The sequence below is a fragment of the Nestor notabilis genome, unplaced genomic scaffold, assembly GCF_000696875.1.
Source record: "Nestor notabilis isolate BGI_N333 unplaced genomic scaffold, ASM69687v1 scaffold1364, whole genome shotgun sequence".
Lineage (NCBI taxonomy): Eukaryota > Metazoa > Chordata > Aves > Psittaciformes > Psittacidae > Nestor > Nestor notabilis.
In genome coordinates, this window is record NW_009926120.1 from 245,051 (window position 1) to 266,216 (window position 21,166).

The 21,166-nt window shown below is 45.9% G+C and overlaps 1 protein-coding gene across 1 annotated transcript in view; it reads right to left on the minus strand.

Moving 5' to 3' along the window:
- Positions 1–21,166, minus strand: part of DNAH9 (dynein, axonemal, heavy chain 9) — a 172,874-nt gene that overhangs the window by 8,422 nt on the left and 143,286 nt on the right. The window contains 6 exon segments of the mRNA XM_010013395.1: positions 4,026–4,208; positions 6,686–6,856; positions 7,623–7,814; positions 8,298–8,489; positions 12,271–12,498; positions 21,071–21,166. The exon segment at positions 21,071–21,166 is cut by the window's right edge and continues 19 nt beyond it. Coding sequence (XP_010011697.1) covers positions 4,026–4,208; positions 6,686–6,856; positions 7,623–7,814; positions 8,298–8,489; positions 12,271–12,498; positions 21,071–21,166 — 1,062 coding nt within the window.

The following is a 21,166-nucleotide window of genomic DNA, read 5'->3' on the forward strand; positions in this document are numbered from 1 at the left end:
TGGAAACAGGACTATTCGCAATTAATCCTAAAACATGAGGAGCAACTGCAACCACCTTTCAAAATACACATCACCTCCTTTCATTCCATGTGAGCAGGGACCAGGCAAGTCTCTGCTCTCTTATTATTTATATTCAATGATTTTACATTTGTAGGGAATCTCAAAATGATGGGTCTTTAAAGTCCTGGGTAACTTCCAAGCACAAGGGGCAAACACAAATGAAAGATAGTCTCATTCTGGTATTTGCCATGAAGTGACAAAGAAATACAAAGGCGATGCATGCCCTGTGCATTTCCTCTTAGGCACCTGAGCTGTTTCACTTTATAATACACTTTAAGATAATTTAGCGACCCACAATTAAAGCTCACACAACAGAAATGCTTGGGGGATCTATTCAGAGGGGCTGGGTAATGAGCTTCACACGGATGACAAAATTATTTGAGCTCCTCAGGGGACAGTTGCTTTGTTACTTAATAACATCTGTTGGGACACAAACTCTGAAGCATCATTGTGGTTCCTTCCTTGTTCACATCACATGGGTCATCATCTCCCATCTCAGGAGAACTTAGACACTGAGAAGACCTATTCAACAGGCTGCTCTCTGGCTAAAGCCATGCAGGAGAAAACAAAGTCTGAGGGGCAAAATGCTGCACATGTCACAGCAGGACACTGAGAACCACAGGGCCACAGTCAGGAGTGTTTTGCACTCCTGGAAAGGTTTTAAAGGGGTAAATGTGTGTGAGCGGTCAAACTGATTTAAAGACACAACCCTCCTGATCATATCATGTCTGGTTTTACTGTCAGGAAACAAATGACTTGGCAAATGTAATTCTGAGGAGGACTCAAGGAAAGAAATTTCTAAAGCCTGCACACTCAAGCAGACTTGTTGGAACCTTCTGTGAGGGTTCAAAGCATCTCCAGCAGCTATCTCATGTAGTTGTCCAAGCACAATTATGCATACATTTGCATTGCAGATGCTGAATACTTATGTGTATCAGGAATGAATCAAGTTAAGGGGTTTTTTTTTTGCCCAAATGCTAGGAGTAATTTTCATTAAAGGAAATCCTAATCAGCCTGCAGACCTCCCCTCAAGACGAGCAGGCTATTGTCACACATTGTTTTCTCCATTAAGGTTATTTTCCCATAACACAGTGAAATACCCAGTTAGCCTTACAAAATGTGGTCTTATTTCATCCTTCTATAATGTTTATTATCCCCTTTTGGAGGCTTATCCATCTCTGAAGTTGAAAAACAGGAAATCTGCTTGCAAGAATTACACTGGGTACAACATTAACATGCAAGTGTTTCAGCCCAGCCTCCGGGCTCACCCAAGTCAGCCAGAACAAAGGGCTTTGAAATGCAACATGCCCATTTATTTTTTGATGGCTACCAGTCTATTGCAATTTCTCTTCCTCTTAATGGGATGTTTCCTATTTTTGGAGCATACAATCACTTTCAGCTATGGAGACACAATGAATTATTCAAATATTCAAATGAGGCATGACATTTCCAAATCGCTGCCTTTTAGCAGATAGTCAGTTAAAAACAATCAGACTTGCTTCCTCTGTAGTTTATTTATTCTCTTCTGAGATCTGTGGTTCCTGTTATGTAAACTCTCCTCTGAGTGCTGTCAGTAAAGATCCCCAATCCCATAGATTAACGTGCATTAGCAGCTCTCACAGGAGCTGTTCTCAGAAGAAACAATTAAAGAGTGATTTCTCTCCCAAACTGAGTGTGAAGACAGAGTTGTCAAGTCAGGACAGCAGCCCTGCCTACAGAAAGAGCCAGGAGTAGGGCCAAGCATCCCCTGGCCCTGCCATGGTCCCCAGTGTGTGGATGGGAGAACCCCATTGGAGGATGCTGTGGGGTGCAGGTCATGCATCATGTCTAATTCAGCTTTGCAGGGACCCACGTACAACCTCTGCTTGCAGGCACAGAAGAATTGCCCACTGGTGGTATCTCAGAACCTTCATCCTGACACAGACACTGCTCCTCATATGCTCTTCAGGCGTCTCTAAATCCTGGCCCCGTGGTGTCCCTGGATCACGCCATAGATTCTGAGGCTGTTGGGACCAAACTATGTAGTCATTAGAGGTGCCTTTCCTGCAGATATCATGTCACTCCCCTGCCAGGATTGGGGAACAGATTTGCACTCTATTATTGCTTGATTTCTGTGGTTTATTTTGTCTGTGGTTTATTTAAGCCCATGTATCCACTCATTCTCCCTATCACTATTAAACAGCTTGTTCTTCTTCTCCTCATTAAATCTAATTGCTATACATTGTCCAAGTTACAGTTAGATCTTGTTTGGTGCTCCGGGATGAAACATTAAATCACTTCTGTTTACCTGTCTCAGGCAACAGAATTTTCAATGCCACTATGCTAGAAAATAAAAGAAATCTGTTTAGAATAATTGACTACATAAATATCAGCCTATTTTAAAATGAATTGTACACACTGGGCCGCCACAGAGTGTTTATGATATGTCTCTCTCTTTAATCAAGACAATAATCATCATCAGCAAATGCAATGCAGAAATGTCTGAGCTAGCATGGACCAGGCTGCTGGGTTCACAGCACAGAGCACAACATGAAGCAGCCAAGTCCTATCCCTGCAGAGCTGCAGCTACCTCAAACGTCAGAGCCAAGCCTCCCACCTCTGAGTGCACACTGCAGACATGTCCTTTGAAGGTCTCTCTTCAAAGATGTCTCAGGAGAGGGCTGGGATTGTCATCCAGGTCCTCTTTGCTCACCTGCCAGCTCTTTCTCTTAATGGGGTTGTACAAAGTCATTGCAGTTCCTTCAAGTGCGATGGTTCTCATCCTATGCAAAGTATTTTTGGTGAAATACATGTGGTGTATATCACCATTTGGGTGAAATGGGACAACAACCTGTCACTCAGGAAATGATGGAGCTGGGAATGCCCAGTGACTGATGTCCTCAATTGCTGCCTCACACTAGAGAGCAAACTCATGTCAAGGGTGCAGGAAAGGCATCCAGGTGGCACCAAAGACAATCCAGGCAGCACTCTCCTCCTTGACTTAGCCCTTTCCAAGGGATGCACATGGCTATGGTGAACTGTCTTTTGGGATGACAAGGTGAAGGGAAGTGTTGCTTCAGAGGCACCAGGGCTGGCTAGGCAGGTCCTCACTCACTTGCAGTGCAGCCTGCTCTTTGCTGGTTTATCTCCTAATGGGCAGTCTTTTAGCCTTTTCTATTTTGTCCCACCAATTGTCTGGGAGAGGACTCAGCAGGTAACTTCTCCTGTCAGCAGAAAAAGCCTTAAAGCACAGCCCTCTTGCACACCCGGCTGAACCCAGAAATTTGCATCCTAACTGGTGTGTCCTGCCAGCCCCAGAGCTCACTGTTCTCCATAAGCCAAAGCCACCACCTCAAGGGACAGAGACATCTGTCCTGGAGCAGAGTCTGGTTTCTTACCAGGGTGGAGAAGCAACTGTGGGGTGGAGGAATCATGGACAGTGTCTCCACAGGGAGGGTCTTCTCCTGACCCTCCTTCATTAGCAAATAACTCATACCCAGCAAGGGGAGTTGTATCTCTTCCAAAACTCTTTAGGTTTTAGGCTTTTTCTCTTACAGCTCTGGACATTCCACATGATCAGTCTTTCAATTCAGCTCAGTTTGTGCTTTTAATAATACTTTGTTACAAGTTTCCCCTGGCCCAGTACCTGGGCATTGTGTGAAAAGCTGTGATTTTTTGGCTTACCTTTAAATAGGCCATGTCTCAAATTCTGAGTGACCTATTGCTGCTGTGCTACAACATAGGGTGGACAGAAGTGCCTGGTCTCTGTTCCCAAAAAGCAGTCATTGCTATGTGTACCTTTAACCTCTCGCAGTGCCTGCAGATAATGTGTCATTTGAAATCCATCTGTGAGCCCTTCGCCACAGAGTCAAGTTAGTTTTGCAGCCTGTGCTGAATAGAGTGTGTGACCCCTTTTATTCTGTGAGCACCTTTTCCAATCACCAAGGTTTTACAATACCACAGCCTCAAGCATCCAGAGCTCTTACCTTCAGCCCCAGGTCCAGCTCCTTAAGAGAGCGCTTTATTTCACTGGTGAGGATGTTCATGCGCTCACATTCCTGGAAGGCAACCACAGCGTACGGCGTCCTCTCCTCCACCTTTGCCATCAGTTCTGCTATGTTAAACTCATCCATCAATTTCTCTAACATCTCTTCCAGAAGGGCTTTCACCTGTGTGCCAAAGGGAAAACAGAGACGGATGTTAGAGAATGATCCACTGAGCTTCCTCAGCTGACAGCTGCCTGAATGTGGTATGAAAACTCCATCTGCCACTTAGTGCCCCTGAAACAATCGGTGTCAGCAGTGCTGGGCACGGCACCTTTCAAAGAGCTTGCCCCATCCTGTTAAAATTCAAATGCTCACAAAAGCTAATGTCAGATGAGAAGCTTTCAAAATGATGATTTAAAAATGTCACTTTGACATGCAGCAGTCTCCTTTCTTCTTGGGTCTCAAGCCCTCAAATAGAAACAAAAGCAGGGAGGGGAGATCAAGATCAGCTCTAAGGCAGAAGTTCGTCCCTGTGAGGGTGCTGAGGCGCTGGCACAGGGTGCCCAGAGAAGCTGTGGCTGCCCCATCCCTGGCAGTGTTCAAGGCCAGGTTGGACACAGGGGCTCGGAGCAACCTGCTCTAGAGGAAGGTGTCCCTGCCCGTGGCAGGGGTTGGAGCTGGATGAGCTTCAAGGTCCCTTCAACCCAAACTATTCTATGATTCTCCTAAGGTCAGATTCAATGCAAGGAGATGGATGGGGCTATAGCCTCAGCTGAGACTCAGGTTAACTGAGCTTATGAGCTGGTTTTCTGTGGTATAATATAGAGAGAGGGGATTATAGAAAACTTAATTTTAAGCTGAATTTTGCAACCTGAACTAATGGAGCTGTGAAAGAAAAGCATAATGAAACAAAATCATTTTCTGGTCACCATCACAGCTCGCTTTGGAAACGGTGCTTTATATCTCCAAATACTAAACAAGGAAAGCTCAGATGCAACAGGATGTAGTGCCAGAAAAAACCAATAAAGCAGACAAAAACCTTGCAGGTTGACAGCGATGCCTGAAGCCCCTGATCTTCCTGGGATCTGCTATATCTCTCACGTTTACATGGACCATTAGGCAGCTTGATGTGGAAGTCTCTCACATAATGCTTTGCTTTACTTCCATGCTGAAACTTCAGCCAGACTTCTGCTCCTTGGGGATTTTTCAGGAATGTTTAACGCAGCTACAACTCTATGATGTGATGGGCAAAACCTGGTGTGAGGGTGGCAGTGGCAGAGGCAGCCCAGGATAAGTATCACCGTGGCCACCAACATTCATATGCTGGGCTCTGTACTCCAACTTCTTGGCATTGCTGTTCTTCCAAACCCTCCCCACTCATGTCAGATGTTACAAAGAGGAGATGATGTTATTGACCTGTTATTGAGCACTGAGGTGGCTAAAGGTAAAGCTCAGCTGGAAAAGCTCTTCAGCTGCACCTCAGGTGCAGTATGGAAATATCCTCTAATTCTAAACTCCTCTGCAAATCTCTGCTTTTTACACAACAAATACAGCTTGTTTTCGGCAATAGGGCCTCAGAACCCTGTGGGAATAACTGGACTTGAAGAGCCTCAGGAAAATAACAGGCTTGCAAGCTCCCTAAAACCACCTCAGGCAAACTAGGGGATGGAAATCCTCAAATGGAGGATGCCTGTGATACCACTGCTGGATCACCTGCTGATGGTCTTGCTTCTCTGGCCAAGGAGTTTAATTGCACTTCAATATCAAAAGGACTGGATGGGGTCAAGAGGTAGTCACATTTGGTATCTCTGAGCATCTCCTTTGGCTTTGCTACCTCTGGGTTATTCCGCTCAACTCAAATTCCAGTATGAACTGAACACGCTGAGCACTTTTAAGAGCAAAGGCAGCTCCCGAGCTCCCCACCAAGCCAAAGGAAGCATGTGTGAAACCACAGACTTCATATAAGCTTTCTGTTATCTATTAATTTCTTTGCAAAGCTTGAAACACAGAGCTGGGACCTTAAGACAGCAGAAATAAAAACCTGAGCAAGTGTTGGCTGATTTCATTAAAATCTAGGGCCAGATTTTAATCAGCTGTTAGCTTGGAGAGGAAGGGCTGGGATCAGCCTGGTACTCAGGCATAGCAAACGAGCTCCGCTGGAGATAAGGTATTACAAGGCCCCTGAGAGCTTGGTGGGACCAGGTGGCAGCAGCAATAGGTGCGTTGGGCTCAAATGGCATGTTGCATGTGGCACACAGAGTGCTCAGGAAGCCCATTGGTACACCAGCCACAACATAGTGCACAGGGACTGGTGGCTCAGAGGCAGTGGAGGCCACAGAAGGTTTATTTGCAACATCTTCACAAGATGATAATGAAGGCACTGCAGTTCAGGGAGTAATTAAAAGCCACTGTCCTATTACTGACAACATTCCAATTACATCCCACCACGGTGATGTTCTGCATACTTTGAGTCTTGTGGTTTAAGACACCTGGTTTGTACGCAGCAAAGGCAGAACACATTATAATCATAGAATCATAGAATCATAGAACAGTTAGGGTTGGAAGGGACCTTAATAAGCAGTTGTGAGACAAACCTGAGCTAGACAGCACTACTTATGAATAAGACAGGTATCAAAATGGAACACCTCTGCTGCTCTCACCGTTTCTTCCCTGGTCACCACTCCTCCATCACTCATGCTGGTGTCCCGGGGCTGCAACTCCAGCAAGATGCGGAAGAGCTTCTCCGAGGTCTGGGTAAGGAAGCCAATCTCAGCATTGGGGTGGAGGCCATACAGATAAGGAGACTCTGGAGGCAAGGCATCATCTATGTACTGCACAGAGAAATCCAGGTTCAGGTTAGATGCAGAGACCAAGGGCACTCTGCTTGCAGAGTTCACGGCACTGGAATTATCACCCATCTGAGCAAGTAATCCCAGGCTGATGTAACTCTGCTTGTGCCTGAAACACCAGCAAACTGATGGGAGAAAGGAGTGAATGGTTGTTTACAGAACTGCTGCTGCTCTGCTGTGAAAATGTAGTAATTGCTAAAGTTTGGCTTGGCCACATATCTCAGGCCTGGACCTTCTCTAGCAATTATCCACAGTGCATCAATATCCTGAAATCTCTTGTGGGAATTTAGCTTCCAGTAGTTAAGTTTTATAAACAAAACTAGCCTAAAATGCTTATCTCTGCTACCACATTTGTGTAGAAAGAACAGATGAGATCAGTGAGCACAGCAACAAGACCTTTCAGTGTTTCTCATCGAAAGTGGTGATAAAAGGAACTCAAAAGGGCCATTATAGCAAACAGTATGTGGAGTAATTTTCCAGGAGCCCCACTCAAGTCTCAAGAACCAATACTGTTGCTCTATTCATGCCTGAACAGAATGAGCCCATGATGAAGTAGTAAATTACCATTAGAGTTGGTTCATCCAAGGCAATGCTGAAATGTCTACAGAAACAGAATATAGTGGGAAATAACAGGAGGTGTGCTGAAACACTGTAGTCCTATTCACTGCCTCCTAAGACAGATTATAAGGCAGTTATAGAAGACATTACGTTTATGTGTATAAATAACAGCAGAAAACCAAGAGCTTACCTGATGATAGCCATTGTAGTCCATGTTTCCTGGGAGGGGGAATCCTGGAGCTAGGAGAAGTTCTCCCTCCAGCATTTCTGGCTTAATAAATTCTTCCAAATAGGTTCTGCAAAGCCGCCTGTCCCAGTCATCTATAATGTGTCCTCCATACATGATCTCACCAAAGAGGTAGCGTAAATCATCATATGGGACCTGAAGAATGAACCAGGAGGGTGTGGAGAAGGTTCAGACAACCAGAGCTCCACCAGCTGGGTCGTTGAGCTGCAGTCTACAGCACTGAGCCCTGATCTCCATAGTGAGTGCTTCCTCTTCACTATTCCAGTTAGCATTAGGTAGTAGTTAAACACTGCCCAGGGAAAACTGGATTACAGCATAGATTTTGTGCAGATTCCCACTGAAATGCAAATTTATTCTCAGCTCTGTTAAACCAAAGACCACTGTGTCTTCTCAATTAATAAAGACCACAGGCACTACCTGCTATGATTTGTAAGCTGCTACCAATGTGAGGGGCACTGAAGCTTCCCATCTCACCACAAAGGTACACTGAATTGTGAAGTTATAAACCCAAACATACCAAGGAAATGGCATTTAAGGAGCCTTCCCAGGAGTTTAGCACAAGCCAATCCATGGCTGGGTGTTAAAAGCCACCAAACAGCTCACTCTTGATTCACACACCTTTGAGCTGGCCTCCAGGTAATTATACAGCACGTTCACAGAGATGGTGAGGTCTCCAGTGTTGAAGGGGTAGGACCGATTCCAGCCTTGGGGACCAAACCTGCGCCTTTCTGCCACCACAGCATGGAAATAGCAGAGGGCAAAGAGGATGCTCTTGAACTCATGCTCCCGGCTGCACATCTCCAGGGTATCCTGCAATACAAGCAGAGAGGCAGGGCTGTGTAAGTCCATGCTGCCCTCAGTCTCAGAGACTCTCAGGGTCTCCTAAATACACCAGACTTTGGACAGGGGTGAAGTGATTTGTTCATTTCTGCATAATGTCCACAAGTCAGTGTCTTTTCATTGCAAATTAGCAGCAAATTTGGATGCACATTTTCCAAACTAATATTCCTTTTCCATCTCAACGTGGCTTTGCACAGGAGCACACACTGACAACCATGAAAGGAAGGACGTGCACCCAATGCCCCACTACCTGCATGTGCCCTACATCCCACACCAGAGATGGAGAAAAGAACCACATGGGGCAAGTGTGCTATCAGTAGAACTGGGACCGTGGCCCTAAGCAAGGCTCCTGCTAAGGAGGACTGTACTTGGAAGAACTAAAGTCGATCACAGAATGGTTTGTGTTGGAAGGGACCTTAAGATCATCCAGCTCTAATCCCCTGCCACGGACAGAGACACCTTCCACTAGAGCAGGTTGCTCCAAGACCCTGTGTCCAACCTGGCCTTGAACACTGCCAGGGATGGGGCAGCCACAGCTTCTCTGGGCACCCTGTGCCAGGGCCTCACCACCCTCACAGGGAAGAGCTTCTGCCTTAGATCTAACCTGAACTTCCCCTGTCTCAGTTTGAACCCATCACCCCTTGTTCTATCACTTCAGTCCCAACCCTGGAGGTGTTCAGGGCCAGGCTGGACACAGCCTTGGGTGACATAGTTTAGTGTGTGGTGTCCCATGAGGCAGGGGGGTTGGAACTACATGATCTTAAGGTCCTTTCCAACCCTAACTATTCTATGATTCTATGATCCCTGTAGCCCTCTTCTCCAGGCTGAACAGCCCCAATGTTCTCAGCCTGTCTCCATACAGGAGGTGCTCCAGCCCCTGAGCATCTGTGTGATGACATTCTTTTCTTTGCATGAAAAGACTCTTTTCTTGGTGCCACAGAGGGTATATCAGCCATTGTAACACGGTGATTAGAACCTGCTCTGTGGCCTCACTAAGCACTGCAGGGCAGGAGGCTGCTGCAGCAGTGGGACACAGGGACATGGGGTCGAGCGCTGGTGGCTCCCCAGGGCACAGCCTGTGTCGGGGCAGGCCAGAGCCCGTGTATCTTGCTGCAGGAGGCAGCTGTGCTTCTGCTGACCCCACTTTCCAAATGGCACAGAAGGCTAAGAGCTAACTGCTCACATTTGTGATGATCCCATTCCCAGAGACACAGACCATTGCATCCTGCTGCTCTGAACAATCATCACCTTCATTCAAACACTGCAGCAGCCAAGCTCTCACATTAAGACCCTGGCAGTAAAACCTAGAGAAACCAGAAGGGCCTGAAGGCACTTTTACTCCTCAGGCTGTCTTTTTGGATCACTAGTGCTGAAGTTACTAAAGCCTCTCCATCCTGGGAACATGCAAGGGCAAACCTTGTAGGATTGTTTTCCTTTTTATCCATACAGCCCCTTGTCATGAAACCAGGCATGAGTAACCCCATCCTGCTATGGACCTCATGCACTGGTCCATGGGGCAGAGAAATGGGGACAGGTCACCACTATTTTTGCACTTAGATGTTGGTTTGGAGGGGATCTCAAGATCAGGAGGTAGCAGTGCTGAGCAGGTGAAGCAGGGAGGCACCACACAAGGATTAATGCAAGTAGTCAGGAAAGATTATTCCATTTTTATCTCCTGACGTTCATCATCTTGAACTCCACGGAATGTCCTGGAGAGCAAAGGGAGGGGAGAACCTTCGCCCCGGGTAACATTTCCATCCTGCTCGTTTCAATCAGACAGTAATTAGCATTTTCTAAATTGCTGGGGTATTATAAAATGTCTCTTATCAGAAATCCTGGAGCGGGTGGGTGGGGCCCCTTCACACCTCATTTCCTTGCTTTCTGCAGAATGGATGTTCAGATTTAGCTTTCAGATGAAAGCTACAAAGAAGGCCCATTATTCTGTGTGGGGAATATTGTTCTGCTTTGTGACTGCAGAAAAATGCACAACTAAATAGGGAGGCCAAATGAGACTGAGCTGGGTTCGTACTCAGTGTTCATTCAGGCAAGCTCCCTTGAAGTCCAGGAGCAGTTTCCAAAATAAGAAAGGTGCTCAGCAGATATTCGAACCAGTTCTTCATCAGGTGACTGATAATGAAGGGAGCATAGAATGCTGTCTCATCGAGGGGAAAACAGGGCCTTGGGATTGTTCTTGGTCATCTCGTGCAGTTAGTCAACATCTTGCACAATTTAGAGTAATGGATTCCCTCTTTTCAGCATAGACCCTGAGCTCTGTTACGTTCCTCAGCTGATTACAGGTCTAACATTGGAGTTTTTTAGGATAAATATAATGAAGGGAAGTCACACAAGTGCCCTTTGTAGTCTGTGTCACAATAACAGAATGGATTTAAAAGGGCTGTCCCTGGGGAAGGATGATGGAGGGGCTGGTGTAACTACTCCCTCCTTATTCAGATGCTTGCTCAGCTGTGCAGGTCAGAGCCACCGTAACCTGGATGTGCTATTCCCAGGGAGGGTTTGCATGAGAGGACATGGAGCTGTTGGAGCAAGTCCAGAGGAGGCCACGAGGATGATCAGGGGCTGGAGCACCTCCTATATGGAGACAGGCTGAGAACATTGGGGTTGTTCAGCCTGGAGAAGAGAAGCTGTGTGGAGACCTCAGAGCAGCTTCCAGTGTCTGAAGGGGGCTACAAGGATGCTGGAGAGGGACTCTTCATCAGGGACTGTAGGGACAGGACAAGGGGTGATGGGTTCAAACTGAAACAGGAGAAGTACAGGTTAGACCTTAGGCAGAAGTTCTTCCCTGTGAGGGTGCTGAGGTGCTGGCACAGGGTGCCCAGAGAAGCTGTGGCTACCCCATCCCTGGCAGTGTTCAAGGCCAGATTGGACACAGGGTCTTGGAGCAACCTGCTCTAGTGGAAGGTGTCCCGGCCCATGGCAGGGGATTAGAGCTGGATGATCGTAAGGTCCCTTCCAACCACTCTATGATTCTAAGATTTCCCATCATTTCCATATGCTTTGCTTCTGTATCCTCTGCACTTTGTTGCAGCTCAGACAACAAAGAGTGGGGACAGTGCCTGCTCTAACAGGAGTGTGTGTATGTGGTTAGCATGCCATAAAAGCAATGAGCAACCTGCCATCAGTGAGTCTTCTTGTGGGCCAGCAATTCTCAAGGTGGCCTACTTCATCCTCACCTGGCAAAACAAGTCCTCCCTGCAGGTAGATTTCAGCTCTAATTTGCAACACTTCAGATGTCAGCAAGGTTTTCAGCTGAATGAATGGCCTTTGGGCACACAACACCGTTCTGAAGAGTGCTGTGGGATGTGACCACATCAGCAGTTCTGAACCTCTAACCCTGCTTAAAAAAAAAGGACATAAAAGCAAGGTTTAACCTGAAATGTGACAAAAGTCTCCCAAATGCTGCATTGAGAAGTTTGATTCTGTAACAAAATAGCCTTTCTAAGATCATACATTGGTGTGAAAATGATTAAACTGGGCAGAAATCTGGTGTCCTGTGAGCTTCTGCGAGAAAGAGGCCATTCAGGATCACCTGAGTCCTCACATGGGAAAATCAGTGCTTGGAAAGAGATCTGTGCCCAGCTCCTGAAGAAGAGAGGAGGGGGTTGTTGGATCCAGAGAGTACATGATGCAAAGGGACTGCAAAAGAAGCAATGCTCCACACACGACACTCTACTTAGGGCACCGCAGCAGCTCCAACCCAACCTGTCTCCAGTCGACAGCGCTGTGGTCCTACCTGGTTGAAGTTGTCAAGGGCTTTGTGCAGGTTTGCGTGCATCCCGGCTGGGGCCTCATTGGTGATTTTGATGGAGTTCTCCAGGATGCCCTGGGGAATGATGTGGCTCTCAGGGGAAGGTGCTGGCTCTGCGCTAATGAAGACACGGAAATCCTGGTGGCTGCCCTCACTGTGCTGCTCCAGCTTCTTCTCCAGGGAACTCAGCCACTTGGCCACCAGGTGGATGTTCTGCAGGGACAAAGGGGACAAGGCTTCATCAGTTGCTCCCCTTTAGACCAGTGCTGGTCAGGCATCGAATCCATCACACCAGCAAATGGCACCCACCACAGCTATGCTCTAGGACTTGGCCCCAATAGTGCCTGTGTGCAACTCACAGCCCCAGATACCCATTTACACCAAGTACACTTTTAAATTCAAAGATCAGTATAAATCATCAGCAATGAAGCAAATCAGCACTGGGTTGTTTATACTGGTTGTATAAGTATAGACTTATAGAATGGCTTGGGTTGGAAAGGACCTTAAGATCGTCCAGTTCCACCTCCCCTGCCATGGGCAGGGACACCTTCCACTAGAGCAGGTTGCTCCAAGCCCCTGTGTCCAACCTGGCCTTGAACACAGCAGGGATGGGGCAGCCACAGCTTCCTTGAGAAACCTGTTCCAGTGCCTCAGCACCCTCACAGTAAAGAATTTCTTCCTTATATGCAACCTAAATCTCCCCTGTTTCAGTTTGAACCCATCACCCCTTGTCCTATCACAACAGTCCCTGATGAAGGTCCCTCTCCAGCATCCTTGTAGCCCCCTACAGACACTGGAAGCTGCTCTGAGGTCTCCACGCAGCTCCTCTTCTCCAGGCTGTCTCCTTCTTGTTACAGTAATACACAGCTGATGAATTAGAGTTACTTCCCCAGATCTACTAAGCTCAAATGAAAAATGTTTGTTCATTTTTAAAAGACCAACAGCGAGGACCCCCCCATATCAGTTCCTGAGAAAAAAGCCAATCAGGTGGGCTTACAAAGAGCTTTAACACCAAATACTTATTTATTCATGCAACTAAGTATACATATCTGTCAGAAAATGAAGCAGTATTATGCTGAGATGGTGAAATAGAGGAAGACAAGCCTCAGTTTTCCAGCTAAAGTCCTACAGAGTCTTGTAGTTTCCAGGCAAAAAAACAGTCTGGGTGTTTTTTTGTATTAAGAACGGAGCAGGTCACACACATCAGGGATTCCTGACCTAAAACCCCCTTCAGTCTAAAGTTAGGTGTGAAATCCAAGTGGACCATGCTAACAGGCCCTCTGGAAGGTGATTTATCCCACCCAAAGGCAGGACAAGGAACTTTCTAAACTTCAATTAAAAGCAGCCACCGAAAAGATAAACTGCTTAGAGGTGGCAAGGAAATGAGATAAAGGAACCGTATTAGAGGTTTAGAATATATCACCCATAAAAAGGAGCAGAAAGGAGGTCTTGTGGTTAGAGAGCAGAGTAATGGAGACTATTAGCAGTAAAACGGCATTCTTCAGAAAGTGGAATTTGTGTCCAAATGAGAAAAATAGAAAACAGCACAAAATGCAGTCACTGTTAGGCCAAAAAGGTGTTTAAAGGAGCAACATTCTGAAAGCCATAAAAACTAATAATAAAGCCTTTTCCAGAAATCAGAAACCTACTAAAGAACCTGTAAAACTAGAAGATAATCAAAGTCTACAGCAAACGCCCAAGAAAGGCAAAGCCAGCACAGAATAGCTCATACTTGCAGGAATATTCACTGCAGAGCTCAGAAAAGCTCTTGCTGTTACAGCCTGTGTTACATTGTGGTACAACTCAAACATTGAGGCTGGAGACACCTCTGGAGATCATCCTGCCCAAAGCAGAGTCAGTGAGAGCAGGTTGTTAACTGTCATAGAATCACAGACTGGTTTGGGTTAAAGCTCATCCAGCTCCAACCCCTGGCACGGGCAGGGACACCTTCCACTAGAGCAGGTTGCTCCAAGACCCTGTGTCCAATCTGGCCTTGAACACTGCCAGGGATGGGGCAGCCACAGCTTCTCTGGGCACCCTGTGCCAGCACTTCAGCACCCTCACAGGGAAGAGCTTCTGCCTAAGAGCTCATCCCAATCAATAAATTGCTGGACAACTCCTGCCAGAGGTCAAGCCTCCATCCCTGAGACAGCAGCTGCTTCAGGAACATGAGTCAAGAGAATTGCTATTTGGCGGAGCCATGGACACCTTGCATCTGCCCATTCTCTTGCCCCAAATCTGACTCATGTGGCTGGGAAAAATATTTCTTATTTAGAACTGCATAAATTCAGTCTCCTTCCCTGAAAGGAGGAGGGTTGTGCTCATTTTACATGGGTGAAATGGATTTTGGGGGTGTGGGGGAGACAAGCAGGAGGTGCCTGAGCAAAGGAACCATGCTCTTGGAAGCGCTGCCTTGTGGTAAACAATGACTCTGTGAAAGGCAGTAGACAACATGCAATTACATCTGACTACTGATGCACCAGTGCTTGTCTGATGCATTTAGGATTTCATGGGATGAGGTAATCCCCAGGGTTCTGGCAATCAACTCACTCTGAAAACACAAGTGCAACAATAAAGTGGGAGTGGACCGAAACCTGTAACCAAAATGTTTTGAACAGCCACAGAGATTTAGTAATTTAAGGAAAGAGCTCAACAAAACAGCAAAAGAAATACTGTGCATTAAGTATCTGTGTAATCATACTCTACACCTGACCTTAAGCATTTAATCTTTAATTGGTAGTTTCTACCTACATCTGCTTTTGTGTTGTTAGATGGCTGAAAAATAATTGCTTTTGCTTATGCTGACTTGACGCCAATGATCATTATTTGTCGGTATCACTGCCTTCTAACAGCCAATTTAGAGAATATTTCTAATCTAATGATAATGGAGTGCATTTCTACACAATCCTTTCATGATAGAAGCGACAGAGAAGAGGAATATATGCAGCAAAACATGGGTTGGCACTAAGAATTCCTGACTTCATCAAATGACTATGTCTGTAAAAACCAGACAGATGCTGTAGGGGGGATTCACAGCTTCGAAGGAAACTTTGCAGATGAATTCTCTGCAGTCAGATAACACAACCTGACAGAACATGACTAATGACAACATAGGAGGTCGTAATACTTGAATGATATGTCAATTATCAGTAACAACATAACACAGACAATGCTGCAGTAACATTAGCCACAGCTGAGATACATGTTGATCAAAGAACCACCTCCTCTTGCTTGTTTTGAAACCTGCCTCCCACCAGTCATGGGTTACCTCTAGATCTTGTTCAGAAGAATGAAGAGGTAGTTCAGCCTGCCCACCATCTTTGGCTCAGGGCTTCATGCACTCCCCATATTAACTCCCTAAACCACACTGTACAGTTTACACTGCACCAGTTTTACTTCCTTCTTGTTCCATAAGACCCCTGAAGACACATTTACCCAGGACACAGCAAGGTAATTTGTGGCTTCATCCCTTTTTTTTTTAATCTTAGCCAGGTTTTGGTCTGTTAAAGAGCTGTTGTGCAGGGGTAAAAGACCACTCCCTATCATCTCTGGGTTTTCACAGCTTATGGCTAGGTCTGTGCTGCAGGCAGAAATAGGTACCAATTCACTACCTTGCTTTATGAATGGAGGGCCAAATCCTTCTGACAAGAAGGCAAAAAGACATCTGAAACATCTTGCCATGCACACTTTCTAGTGCCACAGTACTTTGCCCTGTGTCATTGCCCCACTTTGCACTATGGCATACGAGTGACTGAGAGCAGGTTCCAGAGGATGCCGGTCTGCGACAAGAGCTGGGCTGCATGTGAAGGAACCTGGGGGGAACCAGATGCTTTTCTTTGGGAATTCACTTTTAAGCACCTCTGTGTGTTTGTACTTCACAAGGCAGAACATACATCACAGGATGCAAGTGTTGTTATGGTAACCATCAGAAATAGCATAACATATATATAAAGCAGCACACACTCCCTGATGCACTCACTCCCTTTGCTGACAGCAACTGGAGACCCTTCACAGTCCTGAAAGGGGCACTCTCCTTCATGCCTTATCACAGATCACCTCCTGCAGCAATGAGACTTAGTGGCTTTTTCGAAGTCTCATTCTTTTGTGAGATGCCTTCAGAAAATAGTCACCACATTTACAGTAAATCTAAAGCTAGTTCAGAGACAGCCCAGCACTTTAATATGCAATGCACCGTGATAGGGTGTGAAACAGGGGGCTCTGCAGACGGTCTCTTCCCTTGCCATGCTTACTGCCAATGGGATTGTGAGGTTTCATCCCATGAGAAGATGCCACACATACTCAGGAACAGCTCCATCCTTCCACACGCAGCCCCATGGTCATGTGAATACTACTACAGGACCAAAGTGGACAAGCACAGACCCTACCAACAACACCTGCTCATACATTTGTGAGATCTGGACCTCAGCCTAAAGGGAGCCATTACTGGTAGGGGAACCTTCTGGGATTTGCCAAGCCAGAGAGCAAACAAGCAGGAAGTACAAAGAATCTGGACTGAAGTGAACTCCCCAAAGTTTTAAAGACAATGTTGGAGCTTCTGTTGCCCCATTTCACTTCATAAGACAAAAAGATTAGTAGGTAGGTAGTGATGAGTAAGTGAAATGCACAGCAAAGGACAAGTGCTTGATTAAGCTCAAGAAATGGAGGAAAGTAAACTTTATCTTCAGGAGCATTCCATTGCATTTCTGTTTTAACCCAAAATTAGTCCTGAGACAGAGGTTTCTGTAGCAGTTGTACAACAAAACTGGGACTGCAGTAGTTACAAAGGTATTGAAAGCCCAATAGAAACTCAGTTCCATCCCAGATCAATATTTGGATTACTTGCTGGTCTGTAACTGGATTTGCTATTGGAAAAACCTGGGAATGGCTGTTGTGACATGAGGCAGGAAGGAAGACAGTTCTCTGAAATCCAAAACCTTTCTCCATCAGAGAATTTGTCTGAAAGTCATGAAGAACTGGAGGAAGAGTGGGTATTTCTCCTTTTACATATATCTAGGGATGAAAAGATACTGTGGCTGGAAGGAGAATTAGTCTCTTTCTTTGCTGAAGCAGAGGCTTAGTGCCAAATGCTTATGTGTGCTTTGAATGGACAATGTATCTCATACAGGACAGTATATGTCTTCTGCTTGTAGTTAGGACTAGTTATGAAGTACACAGAAAAAGGACCCATTGTATTTACAGTGCAGTAAGAAGGGCTCTGCCAATGCCTGAATCTCTCACAGTTTTGCCCAGGGATATCCCTGTTACTCCATTTGGTACAAGAACCTGACCCAGTGAAGCAGCAACCTGTGGAAATAGAAATATGCTCAAGAATTAAATTCACTCAATTGCAAAGAGGGCGAGTGACATTTTGGCCAATGGATGGAGAGTGGATTCAGAATATTTAAGGTCTGACCTTTTCTCTGCGTCAGTTCATTCAGACGTACCTCTGGAAATATGTAAACAAATTTCACTGTTTCTTTACTATTAGGCTGATAAAAAGAATTTGGTAATAGGGGTGGTTACTGTCTTAGCAAAAACTCTAAAGAAGGCCCAGACAGGAAAACCGGGCAGAAGTAGTTTGTAGCAGCTTATAGTTTAGTGCTCCCTACACAAGGGACACTACACACATCATAGAATCACAGAATTACACACTGGTTTGTGTTGGAAGGGACCTCAAAGCTCATCCAGCTCCAACCCCTGTCACGGGCAGGGACACCTTCCACTAGAGCAGGTTGCTCCAAGCCCCTGTGTCCAACCTGGCCTTGAACACTGCCAGGGATGGGGCAGCCACAGCTTCTCTGGGCACCCTGTGCCAGCGCCTCAGCACCCTCACAGGGAAGAACTCTGCCTCAGAGCTCATCTCAATCTCCCCTTCCTGATTTTGTTTCCATTTGTGGATTTTTTTCTGATGGTTTTTATTTCTTTATGTGTATTTTTGGAATGCCAAAGCAGTTTTCTTCCTTTTGCCTCCTACAATGCCAGAAGGCAACACTGGCTGGTCAATACAGTTAAGAAGGATTTGGTCCCAGGACAACAGCCCTTCCCAACACAATAGTGATCCTGCTTTTGTAGTCCAATAAGGACTTCCCAAGTGTTTCAATATTCTTTAACAACTAATGCCCACAAATCTAATTCCCCAAGTCATTACTGCTCAGAGTACTTGATTATCATTATTTCTGGTTCCAATCAAGGACCAGTAATGAACATGTGTAAAAGCCACCGAGGTGATCACATCAAGTGTTTGTCTTTGAGAACGTGTATGAGTTGATAGCAGACAGCAAATGCAGTGGATGGAAGGAGATCTCTACTTCATATGAGCTGAGGAGTTAGTGTTCAGTGGATACCAAAATACAGAAGTGACCCTAACAGTTGCTTATTGTCTACTCAAAAGCAAATGGGAAGCCTGAGTATAACGGTCTGGTGTGGGGGATGATGTTTAATTACCAGGGTAAAATTAGCCTGACTGTCTCTTGATGGCTGCTCTATCCTCTTTCATTAGTAATGCCATGATCCTCAAATCCTGGGACACTTTTGTCCATTGAATTGTCTGTGCCATTCCCGATCCTGTGCAACTGATCTACAAACACTCCTGAAACTGTTTGCAAAGTGCAAGCATTGCAGGAAAGGTCATGCAAATAAAACACCACATACCTTGCAGGAAAGATCTTGCTGAATAAACTGCCATAAGGCAAATACTTGTTATGATCCACTTACGAGTGAAATGACAGGAGGCTCTGGACCACTGACTCCTGCTGTGATGAGTTTGGATACTGGTTTTACCAGTTTCTCAGTGACAGTTAAGTTCCCTTGCTTTGATGTCACTCCATCTGCCTAAACTGAGACACCAAATGCAGAAACTGGAGAGAAATGGCACTGCCGGCCTCAAACACCCGCAGGATGTTCCCACGTCTGTCCAAGTGTGAAATGCCACCAAGGCATAACTCCAGCTCCCAGTGCAGCCCTCACTACCTGGATTTCTTAGAAGGTCTAGGACTATAGAAACAAAGGAAGAGCTCTGATCTCTGTGTTGACTCAGTCTTGCCCATATTGTTTTATTCCAAACCAAGCACAACACAGAACTAGAATATTCACATGTACAAAGTTTTATCAGTTTCGTGACTGCACCAGAGAAAGTCCCAGGTGACTGATGGACGCTGAGGAGACCCAACTCTGGCACAAGGCAGCCCATCCCAATGGCCACTGTGGTGACTGCCAAGTTTGCATCAAAACCTGCTAGTATCCAGCTGAATAAAGCTCCTCTCTAAGCTCACGGGGAACGTGTCTGCTCTGTGCCACCAGAGACAGTCACACTTGGTAGATGTTGCTGGAAAACCATTAGTCCAACCATCCAAATTAGTCTTTCATAGAAATCTAATTTCTGTAGCTGTTTGGGTTTCACCTTCAGTGTCTGCTCAGACCTCTTACTCATTGCTCTGACCATGAAAGAAGATATGAATGGATGAAATAAAACCACTTCAGGCCCATAGTACTCATCTGCTGCCATTGAAGTAACAGACATGGAAGCTGACACTGCAAATAGATCATTTACAGGATCTAACCATCACTATAGAAAAGAACCTTCATTCTGCATTACTAAATGGAGTATGTCTCAAAAAGCTGCATGGCTTCTTTGCCACCACCTCAAAGGCAGATGCCAGTATTGCAGCCATCTGTATTCAAAGCTCTTGAAAAGCTCAGCATTGTCTACCTTAGAGGCAGTTTGCAAAAGAAGCAAAATTAAGAGCAGAATATTGATGGCATTCAATTTAAATCCAAACCCAAGCCTGGAGGCTCAGATCAGGACTCGAAGCTCTGTCTTAATCTCATTTTATCCAACCAATTCAGTGATAATAAACGTCTGTAAAATCCACATCTAGGAAACCAGAGGGGTTCTCAAGACCTGCAATGAGAGCTGGCATCCCTGACTCTGTGTATCAGCAAACCCAAGCACTCGCTGAATAAGTGGCTGCAGAGAGAGCACTTGACAGAGCTCCCTTTGCACCCTAAAAGGCTCTGAACCATTTTGCTGTGTTGTGATAAGAGCTTCAAACATTTATTTATCTGTTGTGGAATGCATGAAGGAATCAGCACCACTGCAGATAGCCCCTGCTTTCCCTGTGGTGGTGTGCATGTTCTCACTGCTCATTTAAATACATGGGTAGTCTTGAGTGGTAGTGAGAGAAACAGTCCAACAGCTCTTAACAAAGCTCTTTATTTGTTCATGAAGCAAATAAAATCACAAGAAAGTGTAGCACAACCTTCCCTTAGAGGACTGTAGCAACAGGACAAGGGGTGATGTGTTTACACCTAAACAGGAGAAGTTCAGGTTAGATCTTAGGCAGAAGCTCTTCCCTGTGAAGGTGCTGAGGCGCTGGCACAGGGTGCCCAGAGAAGCTGTGGCTGCCCCATCCCTGGCAGTGTTCAAGGCCAGGTTGGACACAGGGTCTTGGAGCAACCTGCTCTAGTGGAAGGTGTCTCTGCCCGTGGTGGTGGGTTGGGACTGGAGGAGCTTTGAGGTCCCTTCCAACCCAAACCAGGCTGGGATTCTATGACTCTTCACAACTACACGCCCTTCAGAAGGCTTGAAGAGCAAGCAAATCAAAACAGCAATGCCTGATAAAAGCAATAGGTAGCAGCAAGGAACAGTTAGAAGGTGGCTGCTTTGGTCACGCAGATGACCCCTTGTCCCATCTCCCACAGATAAGAATGACAACCTGTCCTTGCTGAGGTGAGCAGAACCAGGTAACCTGGGAGAGCAGCAGGACTGTTTCCAAAGACAACGTACCTGAAGGATGACCCAGTGACCCTCCTTAGCAGCCAGATCTAGAGCTTGTTCAGCAACTACCTCTTGACCTTGTCCAAGGGAAATGTTGTGGAAATT